Consider the following 23,751-nt stretch of genomic DNA (forward strand, 5'->3'; position numbering starts at 1 on the left):
GCCCGTCCGCCGGGTGGGCAGAGCGTCAAGTCCCATTCGGCGCAGGAGAAGGAAGGACGCGTGGAGGAAAGGTGCTGCCGACTGCACCGCCCATCACAGAGGTCAGCGCGTGTATAGTTGCCGTGCTCAAAGTGTGGAAACCTGCCCTTGTAGTATAAAAGGAGGACCATGAGCAATAGGAAGGGGGAGGAAATAAGGAGACAGTGCACTGAAGGGCTAGATAGGCGAGAATAGAAGAGCTTATAAGGGAGAGGGTCCCTGGGAGATAGGAAGGAGCCCCGGGACCTTTATATTCACCTGCACACCCCAAGAATCCAGACAAGTAGGACGTAGGGTGTTACGCTTCAGCGGCCCAAACCTGGGTAAATCCTGGTGCGCTTCCGTGTTGTGGGTTTTTGAGTTTGTTGTGATCTCTTGCACGGCCAGCCCCCTCACTCTCCACGAACAAAAAGGGGGTGTGCTGAGTCCCCCGGTGTCGGAGCTCGGGCAACGACACCCTATGAGCACCTCCGAGAAACTAATTCATCAGATCGTGAGATTGATGTAGTCATCATAGGCACGTCGTAGTTGACGGTTAAACCTGAAATAAATCCAGAAAAATGTGAGCACCCGTGGTAAGTCTGGAACTTGAACCTGGGTGGGCTGATTCCACCACATGAATCCAAACCACGTAGAATCCTACTATTTTAAGAAGATTTTAGGCACTTGAACACCTCTTAATGGCATCACAATTTACAGAGAAATATCTTAGTTTCATTAATGACCTACCGTGGAAATTTCAGCCCAAAATAATTTGACTTGCATGGTCAAAATTTCAGGAAAAAACTATTTCCAAATTCAGAGTTTGCACCCATTCCAATATTTTTACAGGATTTAATTTATGAAATTAAAATTCCATCAAGCAAGTTATCACTTCATTGCGTGATCGAATTAAATAGCAAAGTAACTCGAAATTTGCTCAAATTTTGCATAGGTGTTTCTAATATTTATAACGGGGTGTAAAAAAACTCGGAGAAGGCACTTGCGGTTGTTTTCAACATAGATTGTACCAAAATCTTGTAACTATTATATGTCATAAAAGACATAAAGGAAATCTCAAAGCTTTTCATGAACGATTGGTTTGGCAGGGGCATGCTTATGAACTAGATGGTGCCCCGCACATTATTGCAGAAATTATTAGTTAGCATCGTGAGTGATATTGAGTAGCAACGAAAGAGTATTCAAAATTGCAAATATATATGATAGATTCTTTGCTTAGTGATGATAGCGTGATAAAAATTAGCATGCATGTGCAAAAAATATGAGTTCCCTACTAAATTGGTGTAAACATATTAATGGCATGATGATGCATGTTGAGAGAAATCAAGTGGTGGGCTTCTTCTACTTAGATATAGAAGATGCTAGTAGCAATGCAGTGTCATGGATTAGAATGCTGAAGAGAAACTTAGATTCTTAGGTTAGTATGCTAATACTGTACTTGACACACACAATAGCCATGCTCCGGTGCACGAAGCCCGGACATGCTCTATTGAGGCGAAACGCCGGCATTCATGGTCGTGGAAAACAGTCGACTTGGGCGACGTTCGAGGATGAAGTGCTAGGGCGGTGCGTGTGCTTGTGAAGCTGGCTTGTGATTTGTGAACACCAGAGCAGGACCCCGCCTCTGTGTTCTTGGCTAACTATATATGATCTCGTGAGGATTAGGTTGCCGATCGAGGACGTGTGGTGTGCTCCCGATGACCCGATGCGTCGGTAACTCAGGTTACCACGGTAAATATGGCGAACGGACTAAAACAGCGACAAGTATTTAGAAACGAGGGATTACGTAATAAACTTGGAAATGTCGGACGGCTTATATAGGAGTATTACAAAACGGGGAAAGCTGAATAAACAAAACCGAAAGTAGCGTCTGGACAGGGCTGTGGCTTGCCCAAATTGGTCAAAAAAATTCCCTTCCTGTCAAGTACACCATCTGGTGTCTTCAAGGTCAGATCACTGCCCAATTCTAATCATGTTGCAGCCATCTATTGCTCCTGCAAACCGTGTTCAGTGTGTAAGGTATGAAAGCCACTGGGAACATTTGGAGTCCTTTAATGAGGAAATTAATGTAGCTTGGAATGGACACAGGAAACCGAGGAATTTAGGAGAAGTTTCAGCCACAGCTACTGGTGTTCTGAAACACATGAGTTCCTGGAACAATAAGAAGCTGGGCTCAAAACCAAAACAGATTGAGAAAATTCGAAAGAAGCTGGGACATGCTCGGGCTGGGAGTTCTGCTGCAGACCAAAAAAGAGCTCTGTCTTTGTCACGACAACTAGATGAGTTACTGGAACTTGAGGAGAGCTACTGGAACCAACGTTCCCGTGTGGGTTGGTTAAAGTCTGGAGACCGTAATACTGCTTTTTTCCATCAGAAGGCTACTTGGAGAGCAAAGAAAAACAAGATTAATTCCTTATCTCGGCCAGATGGCTCCTTGTCTGAAGATGCACAGGAAATGGAGGACCTAACTACGAATTTCTTTCAGCACTTGTATACTCGGGATGCCTCTGTTTTTCCAGACACAGTCACGAACAGGTTTGACAGCTTAATTACAGATCAGATGAATGTGGAGCTTTGTAAGGACTTTTCAGATGAGGAAATTAGCAATGCCTTGTTTCAGATTGGGCCGTGGAAAGCGCCTAGACCAGACGGAATGCCGGCACGCTTCTTCCAGCGACAGTGGGCACACCTCAAGCAGGATATATGCTTTGCGGTCAGAAAATTCTTCAGAACTGGGTGTATGCCGGATGGAGTTAATGAGACAACCATTGGTTTTGATTCCGAAAAAGAAGAACCCGATCGATATTAAGGATTTCCGACCCATTGGGCTGTGCAATGTGGTGTATAAAATTGTATCGAAATGCCTCATTAACAGATTACGTCCTTTGCTGCAAGACATTATATCGCCCACTCAGAGTGCCTTCATACCTGGGCGCATGATCACCGATAATGCTTTAATCGCATTTGAGTGCATCAATACCATCCAAAAGAGCGATGATGTTAAAGGAAGTTTTTGTGCTTATAAGCTAGACCTATCCAAAGCATACGATAGAGTCGATTGGAACTATTTGGAGCGGGCCATGTTGAAACTTGCTTTTGACAGGAAATGGATAAATTGGATCATGACTTGCATCACCACTATTCAGTATCGGGTGAGATTTAATGGGAAATTGTTGCAGAGTTTCTCTCCGTCACGTGGACTCCGACAGGGCGATCCGCTGTCACCGTATTTGTTTCTCTTGGTTGCTGATGGACTTTCTCTCCTGCTACAACATGAAATTTCGGCTGGTAATATCCAGGAGCTGAAGATTTGTCGCCAAAGCCCTGGTATTTCCCATTTGCTTTTTGCAGACGATAGTCTCCTCTTCTTTAAAGCAAATGTTGAGCAGGCCCTGAAGATCAAACAAACGCTCACTGCCTATGAAGCGTCTACCGGTCAGCTACTAAGCCCGGAGAAGTGCACGATCCTTATGGGGAAGAAATGCAGCCTGCACAACACAAACGTGGTCATAATACTTTGAGAATTCAGAATCCGGGCTTTGAAGAGAAATATCTTGGTCTCCCTATTCCAGAGGGGAGAATGAAAGACGGCAGATTCCAATCAATTAAGAACAAGATTACCAAGAGGTGTAATGATTGGTCGGAGAAATATTTGTCAAGTGGTGGCAAAGAAGTACTTGTTAAATCGGTGCTACAGGCAATGCCGACGTATGCTATGAGCATCTTTAAGTTCTCGGCTACGCTTTGTGAGGATTTGTCCCATTTGATCCGTGATTTCTGGTGGGGAGATGAGACTAATAAGAAGAAAGTTCACTGGTTGAGTTGGGAGAAATTAATTAAGCCCAAGGGCCATGGAGGAATCGGTTTTCGAGATCTTCGCATTTTTAACCAGGCGTTACTTGCTCGACAAGCTTGGAGGCTTCTCACTGTTCCGGAGTCCCTTTGTGCTAGGGTTCTGAAGGGCAAGTACTTCCCGGCAGGCGATCTTTGGGACACTGCTTTTATAAAGAACCCATCCCCGTGCTGGCAAGGTATTTCACACGGGCTCGACCTTCTCAAACATGACCTGATTTGGAGAATCGGTGATGGTGCCAAAGTTCAGATTTGGAGAGACAATTGGGTACCTAGGGGAAATCTGTAAGTGTCTCGCAGCAACTCCAGAACAAGAATCAAGAGAGTTTCTGAACTTATCCTGGAAGCTGGACAGTGGAACACCCCTTTTATTGTTCAGAATTGTCATTCCTTTGATGCAGAGGAGATCCTGAAGATTAGATTGCCAAGAGTTCCTTGTGAGGACGTCCTTGCCTGGCATCAGGAGAAGTCCGGTATATTCTCGGTGTGTAGCGCCTACCATCTCGGTCTGAACCTAAAGTTTAATCTGGCTGAGACGGGAAGCAGCTCGAGCTCTGATGGCAAACGTGCCCTTTGGAAGTTAATCTGGAACTCGAAGGCCCCCCCCAAAAGTTAAAGTGTTCACTTGGAGACTGGCAACGGAATCTCTGGCGGTCCAAATCAATAGGCACCACCGGTTCAAAAAGGTCTCTCCCCTATGTTCGATCTGCGCCACGGAGCATGAAGATGGTTTTCATGCAGTTACAAACTGCACTAAAGCCCGAGCATTGCGAGAAGCTGTTCATTTGAGCTGGTCCTTGCCATCAGAGATGGAGCTTCAACGTACATGACCAGATTGGGTACTGATGTGCTTGAGCAAAGTCACGGAGGAGACACGAACAAAACTCATGTTCTTGTGGTGGAGAGCTTGGCATCTGAGGAATGATATCATCTTCAGCAAAGGGGATGCGTCGGTTTCTGCCTCGGCTCAGTTCCTTTTTAGTTATGTGAATGCTTTGGCCTCGGTCAATGTGAGAACGCCCTTACCAGATCCTAAAGGGAAAATGGTTGCTGACGGGCCTTCACCTGCAGATTCTTCCATTGTCGCTCCTAAACCTTCAGAATGGAAACCGCCGGAGACCGGATGGGCAAAACTGAATATCGATGCAAGCTTTATTCCATGCTCTGGAACTGCGGCTTGGGGAGGGGTCCTGCGGAACGATCGAGGTGGTGTCATTGCGACAGGATGGAACTTGATTGCTCATTGCGAATCTGCTGAAATGGCTCAAGGAGTGGCCTGTATTGAGGGTATTCAGTTTGCAAGAAATTTTTGCGATATGCCGATCGTTGTGGAAAGTGATTGTCAAAGTCTGGTACAGATTCTCAATGGCCCTCCTACACAGACATCCTCCCTGAGACCGATCATTGAAGAAATTCGTCACCTTATTCCCTTTGATCCGGGTATCCAGTTCAAGTTCACTAGCCGTTTGAATAACCGTGTTGCACACAAATTAGCAAAGTTTTGTATTAGCGTCTCGTCTGGAGGCGTGTTAGGTGGTGATGCTCCCCCTTGCGTGGGGCGTTTGCTTGCCGATGACTGTAATAACTCTGTTTCGTGATTAATATACCACCTTTCAAAAAAAAACCGAAAGTAGCGTAATCGAAAAAAAAGAAAAGAAACGAAAGAAGCGAATTCGCCCTGTTTTCCAAGAGAATCACGTGAAATCCATCGTTGAAGCGGGAACCCCAGCGAAGCAGCCTCCGTACCATCTTTCCGCTCCCCGCACCGCAATTAATCAGGCCAGCGCGGGTTGTTCCACACCGGCGGGCGGGCGCGGGCCACCCGGCTGTCGTCCGTCCCGTGGAATCCAACTGTGCTGACCACCGCACCGCCTCTTCCCTTGCCCCCATCAGCGCTCGGCCCCGCACGTACGGCGCACGGGGGAGCTCTCGTCTTCCGCCAGAACTCAGAAGCCAACAAAGAGATCCACCGTTTCAGAGTCTGACAAAGATGCTGACGCCAGACCTCAACGAACCAAACCAACCAACCCACGCGACGCCGACGCGCCCCTACGTTATTGACGATTTCTGATTTTTCCCGTCGTTTCAGGGGCGTGTCGGTCGGCACTTGGTAGGCCCCCGATGGATGTACACGTGACGGGTTTAAGTTTTCCAGGTTTGCTTGCTGCAAGCTGCCGGTGGTATTGTCAGGGGAGGTCGTCGAATTTCAACTACGTTGAGGCTCAGTTAAATCAAAGATGCAGTGAAAATGAGCCTAGGATGAAAACAAAAGGAAAAATCGACCGGGTGCCAAAAGTACTTCAAAGAAGCTGAGATAGTTTTTTTTTTTTGAGACGGTGAGACTACAGCAAATTTGATCCCAGCCACCTGTGCAGTGGTATGTTTTTTAACGGATTATGAAAGTCTTTAACCAGAGCCTTATTACAGAATCTCAATCATTATGTTCTATTCGTGATTGATTGTCGGAACAAGATTTCTGCATAAGATTTGAACCTGCGAAAGGGAACGACAAGCTGGAGGACGGACAAAATCCAAAATGTCACAATCCTAACAGAACCATCAAGTACTACCAAGAAATATATGACCACAAAACTAAAAAGATCTTGCCAAAAAGAAAAAGAAAACTGTGTACAAAACTGAAATGCTAAAATGTGTATGTATCCCTAACAGCTCTCTAATCCCGTTTAGAGATACGAAAACCCCAAAAATTTCTACACCCCAACTTGTTCCCAGTTAGCTACACAATCAATCAAACCGAGGACTCGATGAATTTGTCATCTCTCCTTCTTCCTTTGTAGCTGCAGCTACACCTCGGCGCAGCGCCGCGGCGCGAAGCCGAGCCGGTTGTGGTGCAGGTCGTACAAGACATGGAAGTTCTGCTGCTGGTAGTTGCCGATGATGGACATGGCGGAGCGCGGCGTGCCGAGGACGGCCAGGCACATGATGCCCTCCGTGTCGAGCCGGATGAAGTAGTTCTCCGCCGGGAAATCCCACACGGCGCCGTCGGCGAACAGCAGGGAGAACTCCGGCACCTCGACCCTTTCCACACCGGACACGTTGTAGCAGGGGCTGAGCACAGGGAAGTCGGCGATGAGAGGGTAGGCCTTGTCCATGCGGTCGACGAAGGCCTGCCGGATCGCCTTGTACGCCGGCTCCGGGAAGTAGCTGAGCGTGGTGCCGGAGTCGATGATGGTGCCGCCGGAGCCGTCTTCCTTGGACACGCCCCAGGTGTTCGACGGAATGTCGAGCATCTCCCCGCCGACGAGGATGCCCTTGAGCTGGACGTAGTAGAAGGTGTTTTCGGCGGCTGAGGGCGCGAAGGCCGTGTAGTTGAGCTGCGGGTGCGAGAGTAGCACGTTGTCGTCGCCGAAGACGATCTTGCTGCCGACGGCGCTGCCGTGGTCGACGAGGCAGTAGGAGAAGGCGTGCCCGTACACGGCGCGGAGCTGGGACGCGAACGAGAGAGGCCCGCGGCCGAGGCCCAGGAGGCCCGCGGCGCCATGGAAGAGGCCCCGGTTCCGGTGGCCGCAGCCGAGCACCACGCCGTCGACGCGCCGGGAGGAGGAGGCCGTGAGGTTGACGGTGAAGGCCTCGAGGGCGAGGTCGCCCGTGGTGTTGGACTGGTCGCCGTACCAGTAGTAGTACGGGCAGGGGTCGCTCCGCGAGCTGCGGCACGTCCTGGGTGCCGCTGGCGGCGAGACGAGGCCGCAGCGGGTGTCGCCGCAGGTGACGTTGCGGTAGGAGGTGGAGGCCATGGGGTCGAAGACGGGGCCGCGCTGGTCGAAGCAGTCGAGGCAGGGCGCGCACTGCAGCCAGTTGAGGTCGCTGCCGGTGTCCATGATCATCTGGAACCGCCGCGGCGGCGTGCCCACGTACACCTCCACCAGGTACTCCCCCGACCCCACCGCCACGCCGGACTCCACCGTCGCCACCAGCCGCTCCGACAGCGCCCGCCGTGGAGACGAAGACGCCGACCGTCGCCCGGGCTGGGCCTGGGCCTGGAGGGCGACCCTCCGGTGCATCGTGGCGATGCGGACGCCGTCTTTCTGGGCCGACTCCAGGAACGAATCCTTCCTTGTCCTGCCCGCCGTGGCTTCAGCGGGGGACCGGCGGCTCATGTGCAGCTTTAGCGACGGAGACCGGTCCTTCTGCTCTTCTTCCTCGGCGAGCAGCTTGCCGTCGCAGCCGGCGTCGGCCACGGCGGTGTTGAACGGCGGGAACTCGATGCCGTACAAGGGGCCCGACGAATTCAGCCTGGCGCTCTTACCGGAAGCGAGAAACGGAGAGAGCACCAGCAAGAAGAGTAGTAGTACGGAGTACACGGGGAGCTTCGCCATAGCTGAGAATCGGATGATAGATGGAGCGGAAGAGCGCCCGCCGATCCGGACGGTAATAGAGCAAGACGAAGGGGAGCTGGTGGCGGTGGGGAGAAGGGGAAAATATAAAAATCGCGATTTGGGGAAGCGAAGACGGGGAGGGAGAAGTGGTGGCGTGGGATTGCTTGGAACACGGCGCAGGGGTTGGAATAGGCGAATGTTGGGGATGGTGGCCGTGGAAAAACGCGGTTTTGTCCTCGGTGATGAAGACCAGGGCGGTTCAACCTTTCTGCCAATATTTTTTTCTCTTGGGCGCACAGCACAGGGCTGGGCTGGCCCGACAAATCCCTCTTAAAATGAAATCAAAAATTTTAAACTAACTACCATCTGCGTGGGTGCACAGCAACAGGCTACAAGCTCCAATGAAATTAAGCTTAATAGAAACAAAAGCTCCAATGAAGTTCATTTTTTCTACATGCTGGAAGAGCATCTTCCGGGCCATGACTTTATGGCAAGTTTGCAAGAGCAAGGTGTTGACCGAAACAACTATGTTTGGATGAATTCAGATGAAGTACTCCTTGGTGCTCTGACTATGATGTGATATCACTTCGAGCCCAAAACTTTTGCACGCCATCGTGTGGTTTCCTGCGTTCCATTTTTATTTTACTGAATTTGGATGACGATCAAGCATTAAGGAGCGCGGGGGAGGGGAGTATGCTCTTTCCCTTGGGTTTAACTAGCAAGAAATCTCAACCTACCTAGTTGCATGCCTAACTAATGGTGTTGGAGAACAGAAGACTTTGTCTAATGGGCGATCACTTTCTCCGTTTCTCGGTTCCTACGTTCTTTCGTGGAAAAACGGTCAGCCGATGGTAGCCTCCCATCCCTGCCTTTCGGTGTGATGTCATGCCGCGGCTTGATGAATGATTAAAGCTACGGTAAGAGGGGAAAACTAGCCAGAGGGACAAAAATATACTTTTACTCCCTTGATGGACCTCTTTATCTTAGGCGTATTGTGTGGTTCTGAGATTTGACCTGGATGTTGACAAATGGTATTGCACTGAATGACCGGTCGCTTATCGGCGAATGCAAAACAAAGGGTATATGTGTCGTACGAGAGACTTGCATCCATAAGCTCTGACTTGGAAAATATAATTTCGTGGAAGTATATCTAGTGCCACAGTACAATGGATCGAGTCAAATTGTTTTTTATGCTACCTAGGAGTGTTAGTCTCTATCACCTTCGACTAGAAAAGGATTCCTGTAGTCACGAACACGGCAGGGTAATTGTCAGGAAGCATGCGGTTTTACTTGCCATGACTTGCTGTGGTGTACTGATACTCATTTGTCTTCTTGGTATATATGCTAGACGTACGTCTGTGAAACCAAGCTGGTATAGCGGATGTATTCAAAATCAAAAGCAAATATTAGGATCCGACAGAACCTAATACTACCTCCGTTCCATAATTCTTGTCTCAAATTTGTCCAAAATGGATGTATCTATTTCTAAAAAACGTCTAGATACATGTAATATTTTGACAAGAATTATGAAACTGAGAGAGTAGCATAAATGCATAAGGCAAGTTCAGAAAAGAAACGTTCTTTTGACAGTCAGAAAAGGAACATTTGTTTCCTTGATGCTGTAGTCCATTGACATACATATAATGTTTGACTTTGAATTCAACATAACAAGAGTGCCGCCACTCCTGAAAGCTTTACTGTGTAGCTGGTCTGGTCACCGTATCCTTTTTCTAATTATAAACTTTTTCAATGCGAATTAAAGAAAACTTCAGGCAACTTCAAAGTATATAAGTGGTCAAGATTATTAATAGAACATACATACGTATTGACATTAGCTTTTTCTTCAGCAATTGAATAGTTGACATTTATCCATATGCAAATTACTATATCTTACAATTGAAGTTTATTAGCACCTAAATATATGAAATTCGTAGACAAACGTAATACTGTATCACTATAATTGAAAAGTTGGATAACTCTTGTCCTCAGAATCAACCGATGCACACAACCATATATTATTAACAACACCATGCATCGAGGTCAAACAGACATAAAACATAAATCTATAAAATGTTTCAGTTTCCACTAATACAATCATCAACTTAAAGCCGACCCATACAGTTGCCACCTGACACATGCATTTCACATACATGTTTTCGTTACTTTTTGCATTTTTACAAGAATTTTTTAATTTGTTCAGTCAGGGCAGCGCCACTCTTTTCTTCAATATTGTCAGATCTTAACCACAAGGAAATTTTGAACAAAATAAGAAAACCCTCAATTTCTGCGAAAGTTTTGAGAAATAATTGGACCTAAACCTATGAGGACTCGAGCTTGGATGAAAACACCCAAATAACTTATGAGCACTCAGATTGGCACTCCACTGGACACAACCGGAGTACTCTAGTTTGATTGTTTGGAGGCTATTAACCTAATTGATGGGTTAGTGCGGACGGTTACACGAGTGGTACTTTTGGATAATTTAAACGTGCCATACATCATTTCGACTTTAGACGTTAAATTTAACCGGTTAGATGGTCAAGATCTTTTGAATCTACCACGACTCATACTTTTAGTAGTATATACTGTATATAGATATAGTAAATGTCCACTTCTCCAAAAAAGAACACAAAAGATAAGATAGGAAACATTAAGCATGCATAAACGTCGTGCACACAGCACAGGTGTGGTAATTAGCAACATTAGTTACTTGATGCAGTACAAGGTTGTGGAGGAACAACTCCATCTTGCTGCTACAATATATACAACACAAATGTTGAAGGAACCACTTCAACGTGCTGCGCTAGATATCACTCTAGGGGCAGGGAACTGCCAGGAGTTTAATCCAAACTCTTAACAGGCAAGATCTAATCTAAGATCTAAGACAAAGAACATAAAGTGCTCTTTATTGATAGGTAGTGGTACTAGTCTGCCCCAAGATAGAGGTGTGGACCTCTATTTATAGCCCTCAAATGTTTGCACTACTTAGTTCTACTTATAACTAGAGAGCTTCTAGGGAATACTACTCAAAGTTAGAAAATATACTAGTTACAACTTATAATAGAACACTCTAGAAATTACCACAACACCTATGACTAAAAGACAAGTTACTTAGAATATAGTAGAAGTGTGTAGAAGCCTTGAGAGATCTGACTTCTACTTTTATTTTATTTTGGTTTTCTCTACTGTCCCTCATCATCCTCCCCTGGTTGTTTGGAACTCGACCTCGAGTTATCCTCGTAGAGTGCTTGTTCTGGATGGTAGAGAGCCAAGTCTGTCACATTGAATGTGTTAGATATTCCCATCTCAGCTGGAAGATCTATCACATAGGCATTATCATCTATCTTCCTTAGGATAGAGAAAGGTCCATATTTCCGCTGTCTGAGCTTCCCTTTGATGCCTAAAGGCAGTCTTTCTTTTCGGAGGTATATCATGACCTTATCACCAACTTGGAATGATTTCAGCCTTCGTTTGCAATCAGCCAATTGTTTGTACTTCTGATTTTGTGCCTCTAAGACACTTTGAATTTCTTCAAATAATTCAGTGTAGTTATCAGCAAAGGACAATGCTGATTTTGAGTTCCCCTTCGTTGGTAGCCTCACCAGATCCACAACATGTGTTGGAACTTTAGTATAGACAATAGAAAAAGGACTCCTTCCGGTTGATCTATGCTTGGAGTTGTTATATGAGAATTCAGCAAGTGATAAAGCCAAATCCCATTGTCCCTTCCTATCTCCACAAATGCAACGGACCAGATTACCCAAAAACTTGTTCACCACTTCCGTCTGACCATCTATTTGTGGATGAGCTGTACTAGGAAATTTTAACCCGGTGTTGAATTGCTTCCACAAAGTTAGCCAAAAGGCAGCAAGAAACTTGCTATCACGGTCTGAAACAATGGACCTTGGAACTCCATGAAGCCTGACCACTTCTCGAAAGAATAGATTTGCCACATGATGAGCATTTGTCGTCTTGCGACACGGAATGAAATGGGTCATTTTAGAGAACCTGTCCACAACCACAAATACCGCATCGTTCCCGCGTCTTGTTCTTGGTAAACCCAAGACAAAGTCCATAGAGATATCCTCCCACGGTGCATCAGGGACAGGTAAGGGCATGTATAGCCCTGTGTTCTGGACTTGACCCTTGAAGGTTTGACATATGGGGCACCGTTGAACAAACTTGCCTGCATCTCTTTTTAGTTGTGGCCAAAAGTATCGAGTCTCCAAGTTAGTGATAGTTTTGTCATGTCCAACATGAGCACTGAGATCACTTGAATGGAGTTCTCTAATTAACTTGTCACGTAGAGAACTTCTTGGGATGCACAAACGATCATTCTTGAAGAGATAGCCATCTTGTACCAAATAGTCATCACCTAATGGATGTCCTCTCATGTGTTTTACCCAAACATGGCCAAAGTCTTTGTCCTCTTCGTACAACTCCTTTATTTGATCCATGCCTAGAAGTTCAGCCTCAAAGGAAGTCAAAAGGCATGCACACCGACTCAAAGCATCGGCTACTTTGCTGGTTGTTCCAGACTTATGCACAATGAGGTAGTTAAACCTTTCCCGGTATGCTGCCCATCTTGCTAGCATGCGATCCACATGCTTTTGATTTCTAAAATGCTTCAAGGATTGATGGTCAGTGAAAACAATGAATTCCTTAGGCAACAAATAGACTTCCCAAGTCCTTAAAGCCCTGAAAACAGCATACAATTCTTGCTGATAGGTACTCCACTTTTGTCTTGCCTCTCTTAGCTTCTCACTAAAGAAAGCAATGGGTTTTCGTTCTTGAGATAGAACTGCCCCAATGCCTACTCCACTCGCATCGCACTCTAACTCAAAAGTCTTACTAAATCAGGTAGTGCCAAGACAGGAGCTTGTGAGAGCTTTGCCTTTATCTCTTTGAAACTAGCTTCAGCAGATTCATTCCACTGAAACTTTCGTTTGTTTAGGCATTCAGTGATCGGTGCCATGATGGTACTGAAACTTTTCACAAATCGCCTATAGAAAGTTGCAAGACCATGAAAGCTTCTTACCTCTGAGATAGTCTTGGGAGTTGGCCATTCTCTGATTGCTTCAACTTTAGAGTCATCAACATGAATGCCCTCACTTGTTATGACAAACCCCAAGAAAAGAAGTCGTGTTTGAAGGAAGACACATTTCTTGAAGTTGACATAGAGTTCGTTTTCCTTAAGTCACCATAGCACGTTACGAATGTGATCCAAGTGTTCATCTTCATCCGTGTTGTATGTGAGGATGTCATCAAAATAAACCACAACAAAGTGGGATAAGAAGGGTCGAAGTACCTGGTTCATCAAGTGCATAAAGGTACTTGGTGCATTTGAGAGTCCAAATGGCATGACCAACCACTCGGATAACCCTTCCTTTGTCTTGAAAGTTGTTTTCCATTCATCCCCGGGTCTAATTCAAATTTGATGATATCCACTCTTTAAGTCTAGCTTTGTGAACCCTCTTGCACCACTAAGTTGATCTAACATATCATCCAAACAGGGAATAGGAAATCTATACCGTATGGTGATTTTGTTGATCGCTCTACTATCCGTACACATGCGCCAAGATCCATCCTTCTTTGGCGTGATCAAAGCTGGTACGGCGCATAGACTAATACTCTCTCGAATGTGCCTTTTCTGCAGCAATTCCTACACCTTTTCCGTTAATATATCATGCTCTTTTGGGCTCATCCGGTAGTGTGGAAGATTAGGAAGACTTGCTCCCGGAATTAAGTCAATTCGATGTTGAATTCCTCTCATTGGTGGTAGGCCTTGTGGTTCTCCAAGTATGCCTTGAAACTCAACTAGTACGCCATGTACCTTTGCTGGAATTTCAACCGCCGGTTGCTCTTCACCTTTAACAATACGTGCAGCACATATATTTGCCTCCTTCAAGTCTTCCATAAAATCATTAGAGGTGTGGAAAATGGTTAACATATTTTTTCCCTCCTCCTTAGAGGTATTACCATTTGATCGGTTTGGTAGGATGATGATTTTTCTCTTGTTCCAAGTGAAAGAGTAAGAATTTTTCTTTCCTCTGTGTGTAGTATCCACATCAAACTGCCAAGGTCTCCCAAGAAGAACATGGCTGGCATCCATATCGACAACATCACATAACACATTTGAGCGGTAGTATTTTCCCAAAGAGAGTGGCAGGTTGCATTGTTTGGTGACCCTCATATTCACCCCTTTCTTGATCCATCCGATGGTGTAGAGATTTGGGTGATCATGTGTCTCAAGCTTTAAATGGTTCACCAAATTCTATGAGATAAGATTCTCACAACTGCAACTATCAATCACTAATTTGCATACCTTACCATTCACCGTGCATTTTCTCTTAAATATTTTCTTCCGTTGTGTGTTGTCAACCTGTGGCGTTGAGCACAAGAGACGCTGAATCACGCATACCACCTCTTCACCCTCTTCTTCACAAACATCTTGCCCTTCAACGTCTTCAAATTCATATTCCTCGTCATCTTTGTCATCATGGATTGTTGTGTTGACGAATTTCCTCAATGGGCAGTTGCTAGATACATGTCCTTCTTCCCCACATTTATAGCATTTTACCACAGGCTTTTCCCTACTCTTGCCTCCAGCTTGTTTCGGGGCAGGTTGCTTTGCCTTTGGTTGGGTGTTCTTCTCTTCCACTCTATGGAGTAACTCCGAGACGGGCCTTCCGTATGTGAAACCTTATTTGCCTTTCTTGTCTTCACCAACCTCTCGGCCTTTAAGGCTAGAGCTTGTGCTTGGTCAATGGACCAAACTTGTTGCATCATCAAACGATCCTTTATAGTGTCATTAAGACCGTTGATGTATCTTGCAACTTGTTGATCTTCAGTTTCAGCAAGGTTGCACCTCACTTGTAGCCTTAGAAACACTTCGGTGTATTCTGAAATAGTCCTATTTCCTTGAACACAATTTTGGAACTAAATAAATAGGATCTGATCATAATCAGCAGACAAAAATCTCCCTTTCAAAAGATTCTTCATTTGTCTCCAAGATCTCACACGAGGTTCTCCTCTTAGTCTGCGGTCTTCTTGAATGCGATGCCACCATGCACCAGCTCCTCCTTTTAGCTTGTATGCGACCAAAGAAACTTTACGATCTTCTGGAATATTCATGACCTCAAAGAAAGTCTCCACCTCGTAAAACCAATCAAGGCACCCTTCAATATCGACATTTCCATTGAAAGTGGGGATTTCAGCTTTCACCTTGTATGTATCTCTCGCATTTGTAGCATTGGTTACTCTTGGATACGCATAGAGGTGAGGTTCTTCAAGGCCCTCATCAGATTCTTCAACTTCAAAAGTTTCAGCATAAGCTGGCCTCCTTAAAGTACGCTGATGTGCATGTCGTTGTGGTACTTGGGTTCAAAGATTAGCTTACTTCCTTCGCCGCCGAACATCTCCTTCCTCCTTAGATGTTTCTTCTTCATGGGTTGCAGGAGGAACACCTTTCCTTATCATCTCAACCAACTGATCGAATCTCCGGTTAAGATCCTCACGTAGCGCTTGGATTTGCTGTTCTGCAGCGTCCACTCTCTTTCCCAATTCCTCCATTGCTTGCTGCAGCTTCCTCTCAATGGGGAAACCAACAACTAGAACGGATCAGCAGGGCTCTGATACCACCTGATGCAGCACAAGGTTGTGGAGGAACAACTCCACCTTGCTGCTACAATATAGACAACACAAATGTTGAAGTAACCACTTCAACGTGCTGCGCTAGATATCGCTCTGGGGGCGGGGAAATGCCAAGAGTTTAATCCAAACTCTTAACACACAAGATCTAATCCAAGATCTAAGACAAAGAACATAAAGTGCTCTTTATTGATAGGTAGTGCTACAGAGTCTACCCCAAAATAGAGATATCTATTTATAGGCCTCAAGAGGTTGCACTACTTAGCTCTACTTATAACTAGAAATTTTAGGGAACACTACTCAAAGCTAGGAAAATATCCTAATTACAACTTATATTAAAACACTCTAAAAACTATCACAACACTTATAACTAAAAGACAAGTTACTTAGAATATAGTAAAAGTGTGTAGAAGTTTTGAAAAATCTGACTTCTACTTTTATTTTATTTTGGTTTTCTCTACTGTCCATCGTCATTACTCCATCTTTCGCCACACTTTTCGTGCTTCGGTTCCTGGCTCAAAACCCCTCGTCTCACAAAATATACAGATACACCATGAATGAATTACTCCATCTGGTTTGCTTCAGTTCCCTGGCTCTTGAAAGCCCAATTTTCTCAGCTGGACACGCTTTAAGATTTGCCGTGACAGTGTCGAGATTTCCATGTTCCATTTGTACCAGACAGCAGCGCTAGGGGGGTAAATCGCCCCTCCGGCCGGTCGACGGCGACCAGCGTGGTTCAACCGCCCGGTAACCAACTTATAAAGTCAACATCGATGGGTCCTGAGACTTTCAATCCCAGCTAGCTAGCTTGCCAGGTCAACTGAGAGTAACTTGCTTTGAATGGTTTCCCCGGAGAGGCCATGACACGCTACTACTAGCAGCTAGCTGCGCACTTTTTGTACGTCAGTCCTGCTCAGCCGATCGAGTCGGAGTCCACGTGACTTATTAGGCCGGACCTCAGCAACACGTGCTGCTACGAGGGCTGCATTCCATGCCGGCCGGTCCTAAGAAAATACCCGTGCAGACGACGCAGCAATCAAACCTGCTGTGAGCTTAGCTTACCGGCATAATATTAGTCTATTTCTACGCAAATGCCTGTCATTTTCAACCCAGTTTCTTATGGAGTAGCAGTGCTTTCCGGCTCTAGTACCTCAGCATGCTGAATGCTGAGAGAAGGATATACGGTAGGATACGACATTGACCCATCATACGCCACCATACAGGTTGAGGGATTTGTTTAAACCGCGGTCTGAAATCCAACACCATACCCTAATTATGCTATTAAACAGGGATGACTAAGTGCATGCCCAAAACTTCCACATTAGTCGGACAAGGAAGAGAGAAAAATCCACAAAATTCCTATTTTTGTGGGAGGATATTACAAAGCTGCATGTTAGTCTGATAGAGACATATTTTATTTCTAGCTAGCACGTTACAAGTGCGGTTACCTATACGGACTAAATTTAAAGAGAAAAAGACTAATATGTACTCTTTCTGATCCATCTAAAACCATGACAAGAATGGATGACCGGAGAGGGTATTATCTTATATTACTTCCTTCGAACATATATTACTGTCGCTGATTTAATACAACTTTATACTAAATCAGCGACAATTAATATGAATCGGAGGGAGTTATGATTTATATTAATTTCCATCTCAACATGTGAAATTAACAATTGACGCGGAATAAGTAATATGTCCGAAGACAACGGACCGTCGGCACAAATTGATTTTTAATAAAAACAAAAACCATAAGCACTTATTTTCATTTGCTAGCCCTCGTCTCATTTTATTTGGTAGAAATGAAATCAATTTTTTTATATCAATTATTTGGTTGATTTTGAATTCTGAATTTATAAATCATGTTTGTCTGTCACATGCGTTTGTAGAATAAAAGACAAATCCAGAGACTTGATAACCTTTCGGAGAGAAATTGGGTTTAGATATAATTATGGTTCCATGGAATTGAACATTTGAATTCTTGTCCTCAATTTTGTGTAAGACGAACAAGTTGGTTCCTGAAATCTAAAATGAAACACAAGCGCGACCAATGGGAGTCAACCAGGCTGTTGAATCAATGTGAGAACACATTTTCAAATGAAAGTATATGTATTCCACTAGTGCAGCGGAATTCAGCTGCTTTTATGGAAACGTGCAGCAAACGATGAACGGACCCGGTGGGTACGTAAGTCGACTGACCGTCTCGACATCTCGTGCCCCACTGGAATTGCTTGTATCCGATCTTGTTTAGAAAAGGTGGAACAGCTGATGCTTTCAGCTTTGAATATACGTACGTTGGTCACCCAGATGTACGTGGTACGTTCAGACTTCAGATGAGCCAATTAGTTGGAATGTCTCAAGAAGGGATCGCCTCGTATGTTTGACTCGTCGGTTGGATCGGATACTATGCTCATCCTTCTTTTCTTTTCCGGTTTGCTCTTTCTTTCTGTTCTTCAGATAAAAAAATAAAAATTGCATCGGTTCAACGGTGTTGGATTTGTGAAAAGAATGTTTCAACATACTCCGAACATATATTTATGTTGTCTTGAATTTATTTTATAATTGATTATGAAAAATACAAATGAATATATAAAGAGGTTGGTTAGCCAAACGGTAAAACTGTCAAAGAACAAACGGGATCAGGAGAATACACCGAAGTGGCAGATACTACTTACAACCTTAGCCCGCCATAATCAGTAATGCTGCCTAGCGCATGTGGATTCTCATAGATTTGTTGAACTTTGTGTCATGGTCCGTGTATTTTTTAGGTCATGACAAAATAAAATTAATCTCTGAGAATAAATACTATTCCAGTTAGTTATTTTGTGATAATTTTTCTCGAAGAAAATTAGCAACATAAAAGCAAACAAGTCTCAACAATTCCCTTCTTTTTTTTGACAACACACTTTAAAAGATTGGAGACAATAGAGATGATAAATATCACCACATTTGCAAATTCATACAACTTGCCTACATAATTATAGCCTTATAGGCCTCTCTAATGACTGTAACCAATGGAAGGAGGCTTTCCAAAATACAAAAAAAATCCAAATTTCTGATTTTTTAATAGGTTTGAAAATACAACGTAGACTGAGTGTGATTACTCTACCTGTAATTTTTGTTGATAAATATATGTTCATTTATGTGCAAGAAAATGTGTGGAACTATATTAGCAAATAGTCCATATATTTTCCATTATTATGTAACCTAGAAATAAAATATTTCATCATGACATTTTACAGGGGTGTGGTGAGTATCTACACTTGCACGTGAATTTGATTTTCTGAATTTCTTAAACTCTGCTCATGCAGGAATCCAGTCCAAGGTCTTGGGCTCTTGACCGTGTATAGAACTATAGGAGACTGACCCATAAAAAAAGCGAAAGCAGCCTTGTGATTCTATCTGAATATGTATAAATGTTTGTTCGGTCCGTAGCATTTAGATTCATTATTATTGGTCGTTTAGGCCTTGAGGTTTATAACCAGGCCGCGTCTATTCGACATAATCAGGCCAAATTACTGGGCCGACTCACCAACCAAAATCTGATAGAGTAGGAATATTACAAAACTGAACACAAACTATGCCAAACAAATATGGATATCCATATCCCATCTAGGCATATCTACTAAACCAGACGCACCCCAAATGTACCGTTAACCGGTACTGCAAGTGTACGGTTAACTGGTACTGCTAAGAAGTTTTATATTCCCTCCGTCTCATATTAAGTGATTTTTTATTACATGTATCTAGACGTATTTTAGGTATAAATACATTCATCTTTGAGCAAACTTGAGTCACTTAATTTGGAACGGAGTGAGTAATTCGTTTCTTATCATTTGCCTGCAGAATTAACTATCTTTTTTCTTGAAATGTAAGTGTACTGTTAACTGGTACTGCTAAGAAGTTTTATAATTCGTTTCATATCATTTGCCTACAGAATTAACTATCTAGTAAATACGACTTGATCAAGATGACTGGCTTTTTCATAATAACAGGAGCATCCGACGAACATCGGCCATAAAAATAAAAAGCAATTACATGATGACAGATCAGTAGTCAAATTGGAAAAATTGCATTAAAAGACAAGGGACAACTGAACTCTACAAAACTGATGAACACTTCAGATTGTATAAACGCTCAACAGTTAAATGAGGGAGCTTACAAGGTACTGCAAGTTTATCCTTAAGCTTATAGGTATAGTATAATACATCACACGCATCAATTAACATATTCATATATTCCTGTTATTTCGCCAAAGGATGCATAGTACACCTTAAAATTTGGGCTCTAGCACAGCATGCACTGTAATGAACAAAAGCTGTTGTGGAGCACATTTTGCTATCTCTCAACATATTAAGCGGCTGCAATGGTGCTAAATCACTATACAATTGATCAACTCCACCAGGAGCGCTCGGTAAGTGAAACAAAATTGGAATTAGAATGTCAGGACAGATTGGGAGTATATGTAGTCATGTAGATGTACAGGCAGAAAAGACAGGTGATCTCAGTTTTGTGCTTTCTCAACCTTCGCCTTGATCTTCTGCTCCATGACCGCCTTCTCAGTGTCGAGGCTAAACATCCTATTGAGGGCGTGCATGTTCTCAAGTGTTTCGCCGAGAGTGTGGCTGTCGGTGCCATCGCATCTCAGATGCTGCAATGGGCCATGCAGAAGCTTGTTCACTATGCCGGTGCTGAGCTGCTCTATTGATTTTCTCATTTTCTTGGTGAGAACATCTCCTCCAATCTTCTGCAGGCACTTATCAAGCTCTGAAGCCCTGATCCGGTCAGCATATGATCTCAGCTTCTTGATGGTTGGAACGGTCTCCAGAGAGTCCCTCCATGCCTCGAACCGAATCAGTTCTTCAGAAATGATTGTTTGGGCCTCCATTGCTTTCCTGAGTCTGTCTTCCTTATTGGCTTCCACCACCTCTTTCAAGTCATCAACATTGTATACTCGTGCATGGTCAACATTAGACACACATGCACTGACATTCCTGGGTACAGATATGTCAACAAAAAGCCGAACTCTACCCATAGAATCTGAAATAAGAGGAAGTGCTTCTGCGTGCTCCTTTGTAAACAATGGGGTGTCAGATGCCGTGCTTGTGAATATGACATCAGCATCAGCAGCAGCTTCATACATCTCTGTGAGAGGCCTATATACAATCTCGATGTCTTTCATCTCCTCGCGAATAGCATCCACCCTTTCCACTGAGCGGTTCACCACAACAACCTTCTTGTATCCTTTGGCAATCAAATGTTTGATCACTAATTTTCCCATTTTGCCAGCACCAATTAAGAGCATCCTAGCTGATAAGGTTTCAGACTTTGGAAGCTTCATCAAAGCCAATTCAACCGCAGCTGAACTGACAGATACAGCACCAGATGATATGTTAGTCTCGCAGCGTACACGCTTTCCAGCTGTGATTGCATCCTTGAACATCCTATCAATGTTCTTTCCCAAGCCTCCACTGTTTTGCCCACTTCTGACAACTTGTTTAACTTGAGCAAGTATCTGTCCTTCTCCAAGCACCAAAGAGTCAAGCCCAGCAGATACCTCAAACAGATGGCGTGTAGCATCACTGTCACGCAACATGAAGAGGTGCTCCCTGAGCTCGGAAGCAGGGATTCCACTTTTCTGCAAAAACAAACAGTACAACATTAGACCTTCTTTGCAAAACAATACTACAGACAGAGCAAATGAGCATTAATGGAATAATCCTTACCTTTGACATCCAATCAACTACTTCTCTAATACCTCGGTTCCAGGATAAAGCCACCACATAAATTTCCATTCTATTGCAGGTACTAAGAACAGCAGCCTCTTCAATATGATTCAAATTGGTGAGTTCTGAAACAGCACGGGGCCATAGTTCTTCTGCTACAGCAAGTTTTTCACGCATCTCTACAGGTGATGTGTTTACACTGAGGCCTATTACAGCTATGCTACTCCTTTCTTTCATGTACCCTGGTTGTGGAAACAAAACATTGTCAGATACTGCAAAGCGGCAGAAAAGTTACTATTGAAAGAATGAAGCAGAAGTAGACTGTAGATCATCATATAGTTTTCTCAATGCAGTGTTGCACCCTTATATGCAGATACTTCTTGGAAACTCTGAAGGGATTACATGCATACACTAGGACATAGCACATATTGCAAATTTTAATTTTTTAGTATTAATAGACCCCAATACATAAGCAAAATGACAAAGGAAACGAGAGAGAACCCAACTTTTTCCTGTGCTACATACTTGGCCAGTATCTGATACAATAGCATGCAACAAGCCAACAACTACCATCCATTATTACTTTCTTATGTGATCCATGAACATATGCATATGTGGCATCTATTGTGTACGATGTCATCCTAGTAACAAAGTTTTGTTAAGCTAGTACAATGGTTTGGCTACTTCTGATGAAAAGTTATTTGGGTAGAAATAATGAAGAAAGAATTTAGTCATCACCAATGAACTATCATGCCTACAGATGCTCCACCAATATGTGAAACAAATAGCCCTAAGATCCCACAAAAGCAAAATGCTATTTGATCGTTTAAATTCTCGAAGATCAATTCTGTAATGCGGCAAACAATCCCTCTGTTGTGCCAAAACACCAAGTGCCTAGCCTCCTACCTCACAAACTTATTCAAATGACCAGATAGGCTGTGAACACAACTCAGTAGTAACATAAAGCAACAAGTCAGTTACAAGCAAAAATGCTATCTATGCTCATACCAATTAAAGTAAACCTGGAAGAGAGCAATCAGCAATGCAAGTTATGCAAATTTCCTGTTTCTTTCCTTCCCCTCTAGAACCCACCTACCAACCAATACTACACCAAAACGTTGACCAACTCCCACCACAACCGGAGAACAACCAGAGAACAAGCAGAGATCCCTCAATTCGCGCAGCACCAGTCCAGATCAGACCATAATGGATTGATCTTACGCCCCAAGAATACAGTGAGCGCATCAACGGCAGACAGGCAATTCGAGGCCGGGAGGAGGAGGAGGAGGAGGACTAGGGACGCGAGGAACTCACGGTCCGCGGAGATCTTGAACTGCTCGAGCGCGGCGATGCTGGCCGCCTTGGCCGCCGCCTGCGCCTGGACCTCCACGCCGGCGTCGCAGCGCACCACGCAGGACCGCCGCCGCCCGCCGGCGGCCACCCTCGGACAGGCGGCGGACCCCCGATGCCTGGCAATGGCGGCGGCGGCGAATGTGCCCGCCACGGCCGTCGCCGTCGCCGTGCTAGCCATTGCCAGACCAGGAATGCAGCAGCCTTCTCTCCACGGAACGGATTAATGGCCGCCAACGACCGTAGATAAATCAGATAGAGATAATGGGCTCTATCTTCTTCAAGTATCACTCGTTGACGTGGTGCGAATTCCTGGCCTCTGCGTTCTTGGACGGAGCTGTGGAGAGGGGACGTGGAATTGGTTTCCGCCTCGGGCTGGTCTGAGGACGAGGGGGGAGGGGAAGAAAGGCCGGAGCTTTGAGATGGTGGTTGGTGACTTGGTGTGGTGGCGGCGGCGTATGGCGTGTGGCGTGCACAATGGGACGCGTTTGGGGCTCGGTCTCGGGTCAGCTCTCCATCTTCTATCGCCACAATTTTGTTTGGACGCAGGACCTCGTCCGTAGAAAGGTTCTAGTGCCAAAAGAAAACGTGGAGAAATTCCCAGCAAGAACCAGGAGGTTGCTCGGTTGGTAGCACGGAGACAACATAAAACGAGTTACACAATTTTAAGACAAAAATGCAGAAGATCTACGTACCATATAGTCCAACTCTAGTTAAATTTGTTTTTAGCATTCGATTGCTTTCTTAGCACACATGTACTCCATTTGTTTGTCCAAGAGATGAGATCTTTAGCA

General features: G+C 44.6%; 2 protein-coding genes across 2 annotated transcripts; both read right to left on the minus strand.

The window, feature by feature from the left end:
- Positions 1-6,350: 6,350 nt before the first annotated feature.
- Positions 6,351-8,542, minus strand: LOC100841142 (aspartyl protease family protein 2). The gene has a single exon (XM_003572963.4). It carries the CDS (start codon positions 8,226-8,228, stop codon positions 6,696-6,698), a length of 1,533 nt encoding a protein of 510 aa, XP_003573011.1. The 5' UTR covers positions 8,229-8,542; the 3' UTR covers positions 6,351-6,695.
- Positions 8,543-20,047: 11,505 nt separating this feature from the next.
- LOC100843576 (glutamyl-tRNA reductase, chloroplastic) lies at positions 20,048-23,460 on the minus strand. Its single transcript, XM_003572969.4, has 3 exons — positions 22,922-23,460; positions 21,608-21,849; positions 20,048-21,519 (listed from the first exon to the last, which is right to left on the minus strand). Exons 1-3 carry the CDS (start codon positions 23,136-23,138, stop codon positions 20,386-20,388), a joined length of 1,593 nt encoding a protein of 530 aa, XP_003573017.1. The 5' UTR covers positions 23,139-23,460; the 3' UTR covers positions 20,048-20,385.
- Positions 23,461-23,751: the final 291 nt, after the last annotated feature.

This window comes from Brachypodium distachyon, chromosome 3, assembly GCF_000005505.3.
Source record: "Brachypodium distachyon strain Bd21 chromosome 3, Brachypodium_distachyon_v3.0, whole genome shotgun sequence".
Taxonomy (NCBI): domain Eukaryota; kingdom Viridiplantae; phylum Streptophyta; class Magnoliopsida; order Poales; family Poaceae; genus Brachypodium; species Brachypodium distachyon.